Source organism: Elaeis guineensis, chromosome 5 (genome assembly GCF_000442705.2).
Source record: "Elaeis guineensis isolate ETL-2024a chromosome 5, EG11, whole genome shotgun sequence".
NCBI lineage: Eukaryota > Viridiplantae > Streptophyta > Magnoliopsida > Arecales > Arecaceae > Elaeis > Elaeis guineensis.
Window position 1 is genome coordinate 107,960,684 of NC_025997.2, and position 17,941 is coordinate 107,978,624.

Sequence of the window (17,941 nt, forward strand, 5' to 3'; positions counted from 1 at the left end):
CATCATCTGGCTGATGAACAGGAGGATCGTGCTGTACTGATGATGAAGGACAGGGCTCAGAATGCTGTGCAGCTGAACTGGCCTCAGGCTGCTGTGCTGAAGAAGACGTACCGGCCTCTGTCTGTGAAAACTGGAACTGCACACCAGCATATCGTCCCCTGCGACGCATGATGTCACCTAGCATTTATATAAATAAAAGGTAGAATCAGTTAATATATGGAGTAAAATAACACAATAATTAATGCAAAATATATACATCATAAATAATTATTACCAGTAACAATCAAGCAGTAGTATTTTCTTCGAATTCTGTTCTAACCAACGTCGTCGTAGCATTTAAATCATCAGCTGGCACAAAATTGTAGGGCATACATTGTGTATAAGTGTCATCGTCATCATCCTCCACTTGGTTTCCCATATCATATAAGTCTCTAGGTTTTGTTTTGATGACAGTAAACCAATCTTTATCTTTTGCGTCTTGTACATAAAATACTTGACGAGCTTGAGATGAAAAAATGAATGGGTCATCCTTCAATAACACACCAATGTGTATCAACCTTGAAAAATTTACAAGTGTAAATCCATTTGCATCTTGTTTCAAACCCCTTGGTGAGTTTATGTCTATCCAATCACATCTAAACAGTACTACTTTAAATTTTCCATAATAATCCAACTCATAGATATCTTTAAGTGCACCATAATAGGATTTTCCATCCGCTTCCACCATAACACCGCTATTCTGTGTTTTTCTAAATTTCTCCCGTTCTCTAGTATGAAATTTAAAGCCATTAATTATGAAACCATTATATCTATTCACAATCTTGTTAGGTCCTCGAGCAAGAGCTATTAGTTCATCTGACTTATTTGTCTCCATCATCTTTGATACCTAACAAAAAATGATATGACGAAGTGCAGTTGAGTTATCTGATATTAAATATGTATCAAAAATTAATATATCTAATAATTAAATATAAATCACACCTGATTCGAAAGCCACATAGGGAATAACTCGACCAACCATCGCTGTTCAATCCTTGCATTAGGACGAATGTTATGATTGGCTCGTCTCTGATAAATTAAAAATTCACTGCATAAAATATAAATATATCATTTAGAATATTATATCTAATATAAAATTTAAATTTTGATGTCATTCCTTAAATATACTAACCTGCAATGGTCAGATATTATGTCACTATGAAGTAACACATAACGATGTGCTTGTGCTAAGGATTTTTGATCAAGTACAATACCTTCACCTCTTCCCAAGAATTTTTCAACAGTTAAGAACTTATACAGTTCTGCATTCTCCACAAAGTCATTATGCCGTTGAGGTCGACTAAAAATAGTCTCTACACCTTGAAGATATCTTGAACAAAATGTCAAACATTCATCTGCAATATATGCTTCAGCAATCGAGCCTTCAGGATAGGCTCTATTTCGCACATAATCTTTAAGACGCACAAGATACCTTCAAGAATTAAATATTTATTAAAATATCAGTATGCTGTTGTTTCTAATAAAATTATCAAAAGATTTAAGGTTTGTAATAATACCTCTCAATAGGATACATCCATCTATAATGTACCGGTCCACCAACTTTAACTTCTGAAGCTAGGTGAACGAGCAGATGTACCATAATAGTGAAAAATCCAGGAGGAAAAATCTTTTCCATCTGGCAAAGTGTAATTGCAATATCCGATTCTAACTGATCAAGTTCCCGAGGATCAATAACTTTGGAACATAATGCCTTGAAGAATGACGATAATCGAAGTACAATTGTAACAACTTGTTTCGGCAGTGACGATCTTAAAGCTATTGGAAAAATATCTTGCATCAATATGTGACCATCATGACTTTTAAGATTTGAAAGTTTTCGATCCTTTAGATGCACACATCGTGAAATATTCGATGCATATCCATCGGGTACTTTGATACTTTTCAAAACTCCCAAAAAATTATCCTTTTCTCGAGCAGACATTGTGTAACATGCAGGAGGCACATAAATTCTATCATTAGCAAGCATTTTAGGATGAAGTTTCTGTCGGATACCCATTTCTTTTAAATCAAGACGTGCCTTCATGTTATCTTTGCTCTTTCCATCAAGGTTTAAAAATGTTCCAAGTAAATTATCGCAAACATTCTTCTCTATATGCATGACATCAAGATTGTGCCGAATAAGATTATGTTTCCAATAAGGTAAGTCAAAAAAGATACTTCGTTTTTTCCATAAATGTTTACTTGGCTGTTGTGTAGATGCTATCTGTGTGTCTTCCTCATTTTCATCCTCGAAATAATTGTCTGGATCTTGAAACAACTCTGCATCTATAGTACTGATACTGACTTCCTCTGGTAACCCTTCGTGCACTGAGCTTTCAACATCATCCCTTCCTCTTTTTTTAGAGGACTTTGAGTGCTTACCATAGCTGTAATTCATGCCATCCATTTGTCTATGAACATCAATTCCAGAAGGTGGAATAGGGGCACATCCCAATTCTATAGTACCATCAAACAAATCTTTCTGAAATCGAAACGGATGATTTGCTTCCAACCATCGACGATGTCCCATGTAACAAAATTTACCTCCATGTTTTAACCAAATTGAATGTGTTGAATCTCCACAACAAGGACATGCGACCTGTCCCTTTGTACTCCAGCCAGATAAATTGGCATATGCTGGAAAATCATTAATAGTCCATAACAAAGCTGCCCGTAGTTTAAATGTTTGGCCGTTGGAAGCATCAAATGCATCAACACCCTCCCACAACTGTTTCAATTCCTCTATCAAAGGCTGTAGAAAAATATCAATATCATTGCCTGGACCCTTATCTCCTGGAATAACCATTGACAAGATAAGTGATGATTGTTTCATGCACATCCACGGTGGCAAATTGTAAGGTATCAAAACGACTGGCCAAGTGCTGTAGGTAGAACTCAGGGTCCGAAATGGATTGAAGCCATCAGAAGCTAAGCCAAACCTAACACTGCGAACATCAGAGGCAAAATCAGGATGCCTATCATCAAATGCTTTCCATTGAAGACTATCTGCAGGATGTCTCAACATTCCATCCTTTGTACGTCCTTCATGATGCCATCTCATTGATGAAGCTGTTTTTGATGATGCATAAATCCTTTTCAATCTAGGTATAAGAGGAAAGTAACGCAATACCTTGACTGGTTTCTTTTTACTCCGCGTTGCATCCAATTCATTCAGTACATCATCTCGATCTTCTTTTTGTGTTATCCATCTTGAAGATCCACATACATTGCATGACTCTTGATTAGCATTTTCACTCCGATATAACATACAATCTTTCGGACAACTATGAATCTTTTCGTATCCAAGATCCAATTCCTTTACTACTTTCTTGGCTTCATAATACGATGGTGGTAAACGAGTGCTTTCTGGAAATGCATCCTTTAATAACTTGAGCAGCATGGTAAAACTCTTTCCAGACCATCCATTCAAATATTTTATATGAAATAAATGTACAAGAAAAGAAATCTTAGAAAATTTTGTACAACCCGGATATAATTCTTCGTCTGCATCTTTCATTAAGGTGTGATAACGAGCTGTCTCATCATTAGATGTATGTATGGGCTCCTCAACATGCATACGTTCCGTATGCGTACATCCATCAAACATCCCAACTGTTTCTTGTATACTACTGGATTCTCCTAAATTTTGAACATCAAATCCAAAAGCATCTGTGATCAAACCCCTTATATCATCATCTCTTGCAGAATTGTCTTCTAGGCTAGTGAATCCGCAATGAGTCAGGGGTTGGTTACATGATGATGGCAACATAGATTCTCCATGAAAAATCCAGTCGGTATAACTTCTTAAAAAACCATTCCATACCAAATGTTCTTCAACATTTTGTGGATCTAAAGAAGAACTATTTACACATTTCCGACATGGACATAAAATCTTTCCATTCAAACTACTTTTCTCCATACCAAATTTAATGAAGTCATGAACTCCATCTAAATATTCTTTACTATTCCTTGGTTTATTTATCCAACTTTTGTCCATTGTAGGATAAAACTGACCGAACTTGCAATTTATCTAAAAATAAAAAAAAATTATACAATCTATATTAATGCAATGAGTAAAAAATATCAGTCATTTCATAAAATCCAAAAAAATAACAGCTAGATAAAGTTTACATAGTAAATGCTTGCTATCATCAACTAATAGGTAAAGAAGGTCCTATCCCATTCAGAAAATGTATTAATTCTATAGGTCAATTACAAAAATCAAATGATATGCAACAAGAGCCGAAAAAAATTTCGGCAGCATTTCCCCTTAGTTCTTCCGTATAGGAAGAACAAAAGGAAAATACCATCCGAAATTTTTTCCAAACCTCTCAGCATACCATTTGATTATGGTAATGACCTATAGAATTACTCACATTTTCCAAACTGTCCATACTGGACAATCAATTGATCAATGTACATAATTCTTTTATCCGTACAAAAATAAATAAATGTACGGATATAATAGAATATGTACATTAATCAAAAGACGGGTCTATGTTTCGATGCAATGTAATTTTTTTTAAAAATTAATTCATAATTAACATTGCCTGGCATTAAATTCACAACCATCACAAAAACACCCATGAAAATCTACTTAGCATGCATTTGAAAATCTAGCCATTTCTGTGATAAAAAGTTGCAACTAATACTATAATTTAATGAGAGATTATCAACCAACTTGAATATTTCACAATGATATAGAAAATTATGCACCATGTGCTCATAATCTCCATATAACATAAAAGATATTTAACTTTTCAATCACAACAAAATGATCTTTGATCAGATGGCTGCGGATGAGATGGACTTGTTTAATCCCAATGACATCCCTCTTCTCCATGCACTCAAAAGCAAGACGCTGAGGTAAAATGGTTGGATACAGTGGAGTACCACCTTGGTGGTGAGTGGTACCTCTCTTGCTGGTTGACTGGCTCTGGCACAGCAATAGGGGAAAAAGATAACAGAGGTGTTTGCCCTGTGGCAGCTGAAATTTATACATGAAGCTTGTGGCTCTAAACAAAAGCTTACTTCTAATGGTGGCCTGCCCATCACTGCAGACCAACAATCTCTAACAAGTCCGATGGAAAAAGTTTTAGAATGCCTCACTTTGACTTGGTCAACCAAACACTTTTAGGCCTGTGATGAGTGAAGAACCGTTATTATATAAGGACGAGAAGATTCGCAGTTTGCTCTTTGCTAAGGAATTAGATTATTCTTTTCCAAGAACTAAGGTTCTGATCAGGGTAGGACGAGAAGATTTATCATTATTCATTTGCATAATCTAATAACATAAGTTATAGTGAACTAGCATCTTGGTGCCATGTAAAGGACTTTTTCCTCTCTCTCTCTCTCTCTCTCTCTCTCTGTGCATGCACGTGCATGTGCACGCCTGCACATGTGTTTGAGCCGAGATGTGTGTGACATATGAATTTACAGAAAAAAAAATCCCATATGCATAACTATGATTTTGTTGAGACTTTTAATATTTCTAACATAGAGTAATTTTCTTTTATCAGACCGCTCATAAGTCTCGGTCTTCCAATTAGACTCCACATAATGAAGGAATTAAATATAAAAGAAAGGCTATGCACCAAGAAAAAAAAAAAAGGCCAATACCTAATCAAGAGGGGTCAGACGAAAATATTTCAACCAAAGAAAAATCTCACCTCTTGCTAATGAAGAAACAAAAAACTCTTTCGTGGACAATTTACAGGCGAATTCCAGTAACATACTCAGGTAGTCCAGCAAGAAGAGCTTCTTTCACTAAAATAATAGGGATAATGAGTATATAGAAAACAAAAAGCCTATTCTTTTTTTTTTTTTTCCATGATGTACATGGTAATTAAAGGGTAGAACACTTTGCAAGAACTAGGAGAAATAGGGAAAGATTTAACATGTTAATAGACTGTCTCATATAGACCCTTTCTATTTAGCATTTCAAGTCCTCACTCATGGATCTCTACGCTCCAACTCGAGGGGGAGTAATGGAATCCTAAAGATTCTTCAAACTTTGCGTTGATAGAATTCTAAAAATTCTTCAAACCTTGTACATTTACCTGCATAATTACCATGATTATTTGGTCGATTTGAACAGCTCAGTCATAAATTGATTTATAGGATCTAATAAGAATCCTAAAGCTTGTTCAAACTTCTCACAATTATCAGCACACTTTTCACATATATTTGGTTAACTTGGGCAGGTTTGTCATGAACGGATTTACAGGATCTAATATAATTTCAAATATTGATTTATAAGATTTGTGTACATCCTGAATTAATTTTATAAACATACTAAATTTGTACAAATGATGTATATATATATACCTCATTGCTATGCTCAATAAAATTAGGTTATTCTAATCTTGCTTATGATCAAACAAATTAGTTAACTTTCTGCACAACTTCTATGTCTACTCTAGTATACTCAATCCTCAATCTGCTACAACAAATCTGCCTTGATGTAAAGCACAAATCAAGTCAATGTGTGCCAAAGATATGGTAACACCAAATAAAACATGCTGAATGGCACATCATGCAAATCAGAATTCTCACTCTTATTGATTCATCTCTCAGCTATAACCCTGAAGCGTAAGAACATATATAAGCATAAAAGTTGAAGTGGTGTGAACACAAGTAAATTATTATACAAAGAAAAACAGAGGAAGGAAAGTGAGAAAGCACAATAATTGATAGGAGATCAATTAACAGGATTCTGAGAAAGCACAATAATTGATAGGAGATCAATTGACAGGATTCTGTCATTGGTTCCTTTTCAAGCAGATACACAATTGGAGAGCAAATCAAAAAAACACATGGAGGAAAAATGCGGCCTTTTTACAAGTTCAAAATTCATCACTTAACAATAGAAAAGAATGGATCTTTTAAGGAAATTTTAGCCTTCTTTTCTGAATGGCTGCTTAATAACCTAAGATTGTCAGCTCTCTAGGCCTAAGTCCAGTACAAAATGAGTTCACATGCTGCAGGATTTTATGTACATAAAAATGGTTACAAAATCAGGCACCAACAATTTCGGAGGCCTATGTGCCATGATACAAGAAAATCCAACAATTTTACTGTGCTTAAAACATGTGTCCTCGCAAGATGACCAAACTGGCGATTTTATCCTCCAAATCCCGGCCAGCAGCTGCCGGAATACCTCAATCGACCAAATCCCGGCCAGCAGCTGCCGGAATACCTCAATCGACCGACCGCTGACCTCTCTGGGGACTGAAGACCCCTTTTTCCGATGATGAGGGAGGGGAAACCGTCGGTTTGTCTTGATCCGGTGGTTCCAAATTTACCGCCTGCGATTTTTTTTTTTTTTTTTTTTTTTAACAATGGGTTGAACGCCGGTGATCTATTCCGGCACCCCCTTTCCGGTCAGCTATAAAAACTTGATGCCGGCCCAGATGGTTGCCGGCGTCGGGTCCGGAGGTGATAAAACCCATCTCCTCTTGAATCTGGACGAGATTCAAGAGGAAAAAATTGAATTTACGCCGAAAAAAATCATTATGAATAACATATCTTACTTTTGTGCCTGCGAAGATGGCCGCCGGGAGGGGAGAGGAGAGGAGGGCCGGTGGGGAGGGGAAGGGCTTGGACCGCGCGGGTGGGCGTCGACAGATGCGGCAGCAGAGGAGATCGAGCGACGGACGGTGGTGAGGCGTGGACGGCGGGTGCGCGTGGACGGCAGCTGCGGTGCCGGCGGCGGAGATGGGCCGGGGTCGGCGGAGAGGATCGGGTGGAAAAAATGAAGGGGCGGCGGTAGATAGATTAGGGCACGGGCGGGGGTATGAAGGAACCTAACGACGCTTTTTAGCGTCGTTAAATAATGACGTAAAAAAGCGTCGGTATTGTTTTTATTTCACGACGCTTTTGCTAAAAGCGTCGGCGTTGACAGTGCCCAAATTTCTCGACGCTTTTAAGCGTCGTTAGATATCGACGCTTTTTAAAAGCGTCGGCAGGTCAGCGCAACCTGCCGACGCTTTCCAAAAGCGTCGGCAAAAAACTGTCGGTATTTACCTATTTTCTTGTAGTGGCTTAGGTTTGCAAACTTCTGAAAATCCAAGATCCAAGTTCAGCTCGTACCTGATCGAGCTTTTTCCCCTTGCTAGACCCAATCCCCTGCCCCTTCATTTTATTTTCTTCTTCTTTCTTGGCACCTTGCCCCTTAGATCATTCAATCTCAGGAGACTAAGCATTGCCAGTGAGGACCCCATCCCCGCGTAGCCGTGCGAAGCCCTGAAGGCTGAATGAGCATGCACCACTGGCACTAGGATTCCAAGAGGGGGAGAACAGTAAGAGAGAGGGATGGATAGGCGTTTGGGGAAGGATCAAAGGCTTGAGCTTGGAGATGAGAGTAAAGCAGCTCCATATCGAAATTGGTGAGTGTGCATTCTATTTCTTACGGGCCAAAGAGAGGGGACGGTGCTTTCGATGGTTTTGGGAGTTGGGGCCAAGGAAAGCTAAAGCTAGGGATTGGAGTCCATGTCAGGCCTTGTTTGGTCTTGAGCCAGGCCCGGGCTGAGCCGATGATATACACTAGTGCGGCCCAAAAAATAGTCGGGCTCTATATTTAAGTCCAAATCCAATCTGAAATTTTAGGGGCCTAGCCTGTAGCCCCACCTGATGGCTGACCGGAGGCCATTTCCAGCCCGACATGTAATGTGACTCTGCTAGGTTCGCACAGAAATGAAATTGTAAAATTCAACTGGTGGTGGCTCTATCCATGAATGATCCAGTCAGTATCTTTTGTAATTGCTAAAGTTGGTTTTAATGGCCTGTGAATTGTTGAAAGTCGATGGCAGTTGTGTTGTTTCTTTGTGAAATCAAAACATACTCATGTTACCAACCATGGCATGACTGATGAGTACCCACCGATGAAGCAGAGCTTTAGATACAAGTGCTTTAATATTCTCAAATGGTGTACGTATAGTATCATAGTATCATGAGTATCATTCAATTTATCCTATTTGCATGTGTTCCAAATATACCGTGATAGGACAAACATATGCTTGTCTTTCAGGCAGGAGGAAGTAACTCTTTAATTTACAATACATTCTGGCTTGGCATTGTGATAAGTTGTATCCTGCTCATTGCCTCCCGATCAAAGTGGTGATAAAAACAAGGATCTTTTTATTGTTGTGAATTAACTGGGATGTAATTTTCCTCATCTTTTGGTTAATTAGAATGACATCTACTTGTTACAGCTGATGAAATGTCATGTAAATGGAGTCCCTCAAAGTTACAAGCATTAGGCATGTGCTAGTCCTATCAGCACTAAAGTTTCCATACGCATAAAAAAGAAATTTGCATATGAACGATCCAGTATATTGGCTAGAGTTATTAGATGCTGATGTACTTCCTGAGTCTGTAATGCTCTTTTCTTAGATTTCTTCCTGTACTCTTGGTTTTGATCACTCAGGAGGGGCCAAGAGCTATACAATGGAGGTGTACATCATAAAATGAGGCATCTGTATATTGGCCAGCTTCATGGTTAGGGATAACAAACTTTTTCAGGTCATTTTTCAGCAGAAATTGATATCGACACTAATCATAAGATGAACAGACTAAGAGAGATCTTGTTGCCATAGTTTAATTTCGTTGCTATCGTATCATGACATCCAACATGTTCTTTCTTATCAGGTGCCAATATTTCTGCAGGGATATCCAATTGTAATCGTGGCATTTGCAAATCTGCAGATGCCTTGAAGGTTGCCAGCAGCTTCACAGATTCATTTTTGATGGCTTAATTAAGGGTTGTTAGAAGCCTCAGAGATTGCATGATGCGGATTCTGATGTTAATAGGTCATGCTGCTGCGAACAGACAAACCGAGAGCGTTGACACCCACTGAGTTAGTTGTTTGTCGTGGGTCTCAGAGAAGTTAAAGACTTCATGCAAGTGGGTCCGAATGAAGCTAATTTGGAATCGAATGTTTCTTTTGATCTGGATACAAAATTTCTCTTTTTTTATTACACCAAAAATGATGCTACTAGCATGTAAGATGCGATCATAAGTAAAAGATTCCAGCAATAAAACTCAGAATAATGCTTGCCCCGGCTCGGCATAAAAATCAAAACATTATAAAAAAGCAGCTATATTTTTTCCCCAATTATCATGATAACTCCAATTACATTTTTCCTTTGATCCTAAATTCTAGAAAAAATAATTTTAAAATTATAAAACTCTGAGAAGGAGTCTTAAGGGTGAAACTCACTTAGTATCTCCAAATGCAAGTTTATATTGATTCATTGGCCATACCAAAATATATTGATTTCATGTTGCAATACTTTATTGATGTGATAGGTAGTGCAGAAGGGGGTTTCGTTGGTCCTTTATGTATATTGCGTGCAATATTCTCTTACTTAGAGGGATATCAGTTTCCGTGCTAGGCCAGCCTATTCTTTTACTCCCCCTCGTTTCATTACACCATGGAAATGAGTGGTGGCCAGCTACCAATTGCCTAACCTAATAATAATAATATAAAAAAGCTCACCACAAGGTGTTTAGGGGTTCGGATTGTACCTTTCATGCGAAAAAATAATTGATCTTCTTTCATGTATTTGTTGGATCATATTTTGCATAACTTTCAAAATAGATAAATTTTTTCATTCATCCACGACAGATATCATAAAGTTGACGTTGTGCTTTGCAAGTTATGCAAAGCATGATCCAGCGGTTGATGTTATGATAGAAGATTGGTGATTCTTTTGTGCTAAAGATACTACCCAAACTGGTGTTTAGAAGTTGGCTTGTCTGCCAACGTAACAAGCACGTTCCAACGCAGAACTAAACCTTGTTATGGTTTAGATTTGAAACTAGTTTGGTTGGGAAGACCTTGCATGCTATCATTTCTATTTGTTTTCTCTCTTTTGAGAAAAAACACTTCATAACCTAGAATAACGGTAGCCTCCCCCACTTGCACTGGTGACCATTCCACCCACCCGAATTGCCATGGCCAGCTCCATCCAAAAATTCGTAGAACAAGGAGAAAAAAAAAAAAAAAAAAGCCTGCGTTATCTAAATTTTGCTGTATCCTTTTGTATTAGAGCACATCAAACCGTGTCCGACGTTTCTCTCCATCGGTGATATTGAAGGAAATGAAGGAGAGAAACCAACAATAATTACAAAAGATCATTTGCAACCTACCATTTCTTTCGGAACTTTTCCTTCACAAATTCCTTCACCATTGCTGACCCGAGTGGACCGACTCCCGGTTCGATTCATGAAGGCACAGCAGACATCTCATCATTCCAATTTGATTCGGCTGGTGGAGAAGTGTTAGCATTTTATTTATCTTTTCTGACTGAGATTATTTGAAGTTTCCACGATAGATAAGTTTAACAAGGAGAGAAGGAGAAGGGTAATGGGTTGCTTTCCATGTTTTAGATCATTAAATGTGAAGGATGAGTCCCCAGGTGCCAAAAGAAGGGAATCCCCTTGCCTCTCTTGTTCATAGCATCTCACTTGAATCAGGTATGTGTTGATTTCATTGTCTGTATTCTATTATAGCCTGAATTTATATTCATTACGATCTATTGGCTTCATGTTGGTATTAGAAATTCTAATTTTTCTGCCATTAATTTATACGTTCTTGCATGATTGCGCCTAATGACTATTGAAATGATGCTTTGTCCTTCATGGTTTTAGTATTTCTGGATTGAATGCCTTGATTTGGTTTTATAATCCATGGAATTTGCTTGGAAATTGAAATGAATTATTGTTTGTTGAGCAAGTTGTTATTACTCTATTTTCTGCAAAAGCAATCATTAATTTGTATCGTGGTGTTGTACTATTCCTGAAATTGTCTTTATTTTTCTGATTACCATTACAGCTATCTATATAAAGGGGATGTATGTTTTTGGGTTCAAACATTATCATCAGATTTCTAAGAGCCTTATTGCTTTTATGGCAATTTATCATAAGTTTTTAGATCTCCAAAGGAGATGGCAGGTTTTCCTTGCTTTTCTTATTCCAAATGGATTTTTTTTTCTTTTCTTCAGAAGTAAATGATTCACTTCAGAGAAAAAAATACTTTTGTAACTGTTTCTCAAGTGGAGCGGGGAAAAAAAAACTCTTGCAAGTGAAAATTTATCTATCACTTCCTTCTCTTAAATTCTATACACAATAAATTAGTGAAACAAAAAATGCTTTCAGTCATAGCACCAATTTTTATTTTTAGTCTCTAAAGGAGATGGCAGATTTTGCCCTGGTTTTCTTATTCCAGATGGATGTCTTTTTTTAAAAAAATTGCTTCTGGAGTTAATGATTCACTTCAGAGACAAAAACTTTTGCAAATGTTTCTCAAGGGAAGTGGGGAAAATAATTTAGCTTTTGCTGGTGAAAATTTATCTACCACTACCTTCTCTTAAATTCTATGCATAATAAATTAGCAAAAAAAAAAAAAAATCCTTTCAGTTATGGCACCAATGTTTCACATCAATCAGTAGAATCTCTCTAGTTCTACATTAAAACATCTATATAAAAGTGCTTACACTTGATGTATAGATACCAGCCACAAGCATAGGGTTGCAGCTGAAGAGATCTTACAGATTGGCAACAATGCAAATAACTCGGCTCGGGTTTTTACATATGCTGAGCTTCAAGCAGCGACTAAGAACTTCAAAGCTGAATGCCTTATTGGTGAAGGTGGATTCGGAAGAGTGTACAACGGGCACCTAGAGGATACCAATCAAGTAAAGCCAATTATAGTTTTTGTTCATTTGATTCCAGCTAACTAAATTAATTGGGCTGCACTAATACTTATTTCACCTTCCCCAGGATATTGCTGTCAAGCAGCTTGATAGGAATGGCTTACAGGGGAACAGAGAGTTCCTTGTTGAAGTACTGATGCTTAGGCTCCTTCATCATCCAAACCTTGTTAATTTGATTGGATATTGCACCGATGATGATCACCGAATTCTAGTTTATGAATACATGCCAAATGGTTCATTGGAGGATCATCTCCTGGGTAAACCTCTAAGACTTATGAAATTCCATTTTATATCCATCTAATGAAGATCTCTCTACTAATTGCATTCATGGAATGGATTCTATAGATCTAGCTCCAAATAAGAAGCCATTGGACTGGCATACAAGGATGAAAATAGCTGAAGGTGCAGCAAAAGGCCTCGAGTATTTACATGATATGGCGAACCTACCAGTAATCTACCGAGATTTCAAAGCATCTAATATACTTCTTGATGAAGACTATGACCCAAAATTATCTGATTTTAGCCTAGCTAAGGTTGGACCAATCGGAGATAAGAGCCATGTATCTACAAGGGTGATGGGTACCTATGGCTATTGTGCTCCGGAGTATGCATTAACAGGTCAATTAACGACGATGTCTGATGTGTACAGTTTCGGGGGTGTGTTTCTGGAGATCATTACAGGAAGGAGAGCCATAGACACATCCAGACCATCAAATGAGCAAAACCTTGTCCAGTGGGTACGTCTGGTGAATGAAGTCTTCAGCTAAGTAGATAGTATAGGATGACACATTTGCCTTGGTATTTACCTGTGTAGGGCTATCACAGTTTCATTCTTAGCAGTATAAGAAACTCCAAATGGACTTCCATCTGCAGTTTATTATACTCATCTCAATAGTTTTCATGAACTATACAAGATAGGCATCTTTTAAGAATTTTTTTAAAGTTTTGTGGGCATGGCTATAAAAATTAATTGGCATCTTCTTGTTTCAGAAATTTTCATATGAATTATTACATACATCAGTCTAAAGTTCTTCATATTCTATAAACTGAAAATTAAAGTATGCCTGTGTGTTAATACCTACATTAGTTTGTATCTTATCCACCTTGATGTGTGCACTTGGATCGACTTTAATGACAACAATCTACTGTGAGTACAACTTGGGATTTCCATAGGGTATGCTAGTAAAGCAAACCTCTATGCAAAGACATTCATTGTCAACTTGATACTTTATCTTGGCTTTGTGCAAGTACCTCTATGGTCTGTCACCTGAAAACCATCATGTCAGAAAAACCTCCTGATTAGGTGTTGATTAGAAGGTGCCAACTTATCACTTGGTGGCTGTACCATTGACCTAGACTCATAACTTGCCTTCACCAAGGTTTGGGGCTTCGAGGTATTTGGGGAAGGACTTACCCCCATTATATAGCTTATTTTCTACAGGCCTCTGTTATCCAAATTAAAAAGGCATATGATTAGCGATCATTTTTTAAAGGAAAATAATTAAATTTTACTTTAATGGCTTCCCTGTATAGGGTTAATGATAAATTTAACCATGCTGTGCAAAACCTGAGGTATTTCTGATTTAGTTGACTAATTAGCCACATCCATTTATTTTTAAGAGGGTCATGTTCGTTTAAGTTCACAGTATACAATTTATCAATTTATGCTAAAAATAGATAACTTATTTTGAGAATTATGAGATAAATCAAGGTCTCTTTTTAAGTCTCTGTTGACTATAATCAAAATTTGCATAATTTGCTATTTCAGCATTGAAAATCTATAGGAGATTTTGCCAATTATGTGACCCTATCTTGTAACAGAGATCCAAATCCAGCTAATAATATTAAATTGTCATACACAATCGATCCAAATATCTTGCAATAATGGTACTTTCAAATTTCAATCATGTCAGTTTTCAATATAAAATTGGATATCTCTATTCTCTAGTATTAGTTGATTTGTTCTTTTGCTGTTTTCCTCCTTGAGTTTTATTTTGATTTCATGATGATCTCATAGTCAAAGCCGGTCCTGATATTTTTTAGACCTGAGGCTAAATAAAAAAAAAAAGATTTTCTCTATTAAAAATTAACATACTTTAAACATTAATTATCATTAAAAAAAATAATTTTCGTGCAATAATTTTCTATAGATATATTCGTTAAGTAGCATATAAAACCCATCATTAACCTATGTCATTATTTTTGGAACTCAAGAAAAAAAAATAGTCATCTTTTTTTGTTAATTTATTTAGTTGAAAAACATTTGACATATATTATTAATAATATTTTACAGGCCGAACCACTCTTTAAAGACAAGTAGAGGTTTGTGGACATGGCTGATCCTTTACTCGGAGGGAATTACCCCTTAAAAGGTCTGTATCAAGCTCTTGCAGTTGCAGCAATGTGTCTTCAAGAAGAAGCAAGCTCCCGCCCACTAATTAGTGATGTTGTAACTGCTCTTGAGTATCTAGTTGTTTCACGCAATGATTAAAAAGAAACTATTCCTTGGAGGTTACTCTCTCAAGGTTCAAAGACACAAGAAAATACTAATAGCAACAATCAAGAGGAAGACCTTAGGCACATAAACAATGAGGAAGTGACAGCACAAGTGCAAGAAATCTTTTCATCTTCAAGAAGAGCAGAGGAAGGAACTTTAGAAGGGTCTTAAGATGAGACTAGCACAACATGCAAAGACCAAAGAATTTGGGCTAAGTGCTCTAAAAGGAAGACTGAATACTGCTTCTAGTTATTTATGCTTCGACACTTGTAATGTAATGATTCAAACATTAATGTTTCCAATAATGAATTTTACATTTATCTTTTACTTAGAGCCACTCTTTATGTAGGGAACTTTATACTCTTCAAATGTTATTGAGATGTTCCATTGGATGATGGGAAAATATTTAAATAAAAAAAATCAAATATTAAACATCTACTTTGCCTCTATGAAAGAGTGTGTTTGCTCCATAGGAGTTTATGACATAGAAATTAAAAATCTTTCATCATTGCCATTTAACTGCTATATGTAACAAACCTGGTTTTAGTTGTTATGTCCTAGTTTAGAAGATCAGAAGACTATAAATTTAAAATCTTGAAGGAAACTAAAGGTGAGTTCCACATTGCATTTGGATAAATTTTGAAATACTAGAAACAAATTGTGCATTTAATTAGATATTTCATGAAGCATTCAACTTTTATTAGTATGGGGAAACACTCACCTAGACTTTGATTTATAAAGTTTAGCAAAGTTCACCGTCTCGGCATTAATCCTAGTATAATGTCAACATATCCAGTATGGAGGTAGGTTCTATTGTGGTCATGGATCAATGGGCCGAATGGCTCAGATAGTTGGCTTATGCCTTCGCCTCCGCATATGTGAGGTATTGTCCGCTTTGACTCATGACCATCTTTAGGCTTCAGTGGGCCTTTAGGCTTCAATGGGCCTTTAGGCTTCAATGAACCTTGATCATTTAGAGCCTCATGGTTTTGTCCTTTAAAAGGTGCCTCACGTTGGGAGAGAATGTTCCTATCCATATAAGTCATATTTTTTCTTGACTCATAATCGATATGAGACTAAAAAAGTCATCTCTACACCACAACACAGCCCCCAGTTAAGAGGGAGTATGTGTGGATAGGAGGCTTTCCCACTGACGGTGTCAATGTTGTGGTCATGGGTCAAGGGGTCGAATGGCTCAGATGGTTGGCTTATACTTTCGCCTCCGCATACGTAAGGTATTGTCTGCTTTGACTCATGACCATCTTTAGGCTTCAGTGGGCCTTTAAGCTTCAGTGGGCCTTTAGGCTTCAATGGATCTTAATTATTTAGAGCCTTATAGTTTTGTCCTTTAAAAGGTGCCTCACGTTGGGAGAGAAGGTTCCAATCCATATAAACCATATTCACTCTTGACTCATAATCGATGTGGGACTAAAGAAGCTCTCTCTACATCACAAAACAGTCCCTCAGTCAAGAGAGAGTATGTGTGGATAGGAAGCTTTCCCACAGACGGCACCAATGTTGTGGTCATGGGTCAAGGGGTCGAATGGCTCAAATGGTTGGCTTATACCTTCGCCTCCGCATACGTGAGGTATTGTCCGCTTTGACTCATGACCATCTTTAGGCTTCAGTGGGCCTTTAGAATCTATTGCGGCCAACTCCCCATCGCCTGTCGTTGGTAACGAGCACCTGCAAAACAGCATCCACACAAACCGGATTGGTGTCCGGTGGGGACCCTTCGATATTTAAGTTAGAGAGAGAAGCTAGTGAATAGTAGTATTTTGGATATTCAGAGTAGCAAAGCTCTGACCAGAAGTGGCCTCCCAGTGCTGTTCACTTATCCCCCTTTTTATAGATGAGATTATTGTAACCATCGGACGTGGTCCCGTATTTTATGGTGCTAAATTGTCGGGCCATAATCATATAGTGGGCCATTAGTTTCCACTAATTGCATCGTGATATGCGGCGGGTAACCGTTCGTAACGGTTATGGCGTGTTGAGCGGATCAGCCAATTATACATCGGTAGTAGGTGTGGCCGTCGGCTGATAGTTCTATTGCACCGACAGCCCAAGTTATTCAATATTTATCAGCATCAGCCAATCACTAGTCGGTAACCGACCATAAGTTAGTGAAGCTTGTTCAATTGGTTGATGAAGAGTCGGTACTATCTGTTCAGTCGATGCTCAGTCGAATTCATATATTCGGTCGGTCGGCTATTACCGAGTCAGAGTCAGGAGTTGGTTGGCCTGAGTCAGGGGTCGACCGATTTATCCCAATAGTTGCCCCTCGTTCTCGAGTCCAATGGCGGGTCAGCATGTATACTGCCACATGGCTTGTTACATTGGACGAAGGGAGTTATTGCCTGTCATGTCGAATCCTGATTATGCAGCCACCTTCTCTGGGATGTGGATGATTAGCTATTTTGTTATCTTTAAACCGCCACATCAATAGGACGATTCGGTGTCAGTTGTTGGTGTCAGATGTCATTTCGGAAAGGCGAGCCGACACCAGATGGTTTGATTCTGACAAGTAGATTTTTGCCACACGTATGAATGTTATTGGGTCGAAGCTGTTCACGCAGAATAGGTGACGTGGCTTGATCTGAAATAGGTACATCGAACCGTCCGATCGATGGTTGGTCTAGATGTTGCCATGTGTCATCATCGGGTGAGTCTTTGGTTTGACTGCTT

General features: G+C 37.8%; 1 protein-coding gene across 2 annotated transcripts; it reads left to right on the forward strand.

Annotated features, from left to right (window-relative positions):
• Positions 1–11,038: 11,038 nt before the first annotated feature.
• LOC105045443 (probable serine/threonine-protein kinase PBL7) lies at positions 11,039–15,590 on the forward strand. 2 transcript variants are annotated; one of them, XM_073257031.1, is made up of 5 exons: positions 11,039–11,518; positions 12,551–12,738; positions 12,824–13,013; positions 13,102–13,493; positions 15,050–15,590. In XM_073257031.1, the coding sequence occupies exons 1-5, from the start codon at positions 11,449–11,451 to the stop codon at positions 15,074–15,076; spliced, it is 867 nt and encodes a 288-aa protein (XP_073113132.1). In that variant the 5' UTR covers positions 11,039–11,448; the 3' UTR covers positions 15,077–15,590. The 2 variants fall into 2 exon arrangements, with proteins under 2 accessions (XP_073113132.1, XP_073113131.1); XM_073257030.1 differs by lacking the exon at positions 15,050–15,590 and having other exon boundaries at positions 13,102–13,661.
• The last annotated feature ends 2,351 nt before the right edge of the window (positions 15,591–17,941 follow it).

Bases quoted from the DNA above. Each gene is read 5' to 3' on its own strand.
- LOC105045443 (XM_073257030.1), top strand. From the start codon at position 11,449: ATGAGTCCCCAGGTGCCAAAAGAAGGGAATCCCCTTGCCTCTCTTGTT. The intron at 11,519-12,550 runs GTATGTGTTGAT...CTTGATGTATAG, and splicing joins TAGCATCTCACTTGAATCAG to ATACCAGCCACAAGCATAGG. The intron at 13,014-13,101 runs GTAAACCTCTAA...TGGATTCTATAG, and splicing joins ATTGGAGGATCATCTCCTGG to ATCTAGCTCCAAATAAGAAG.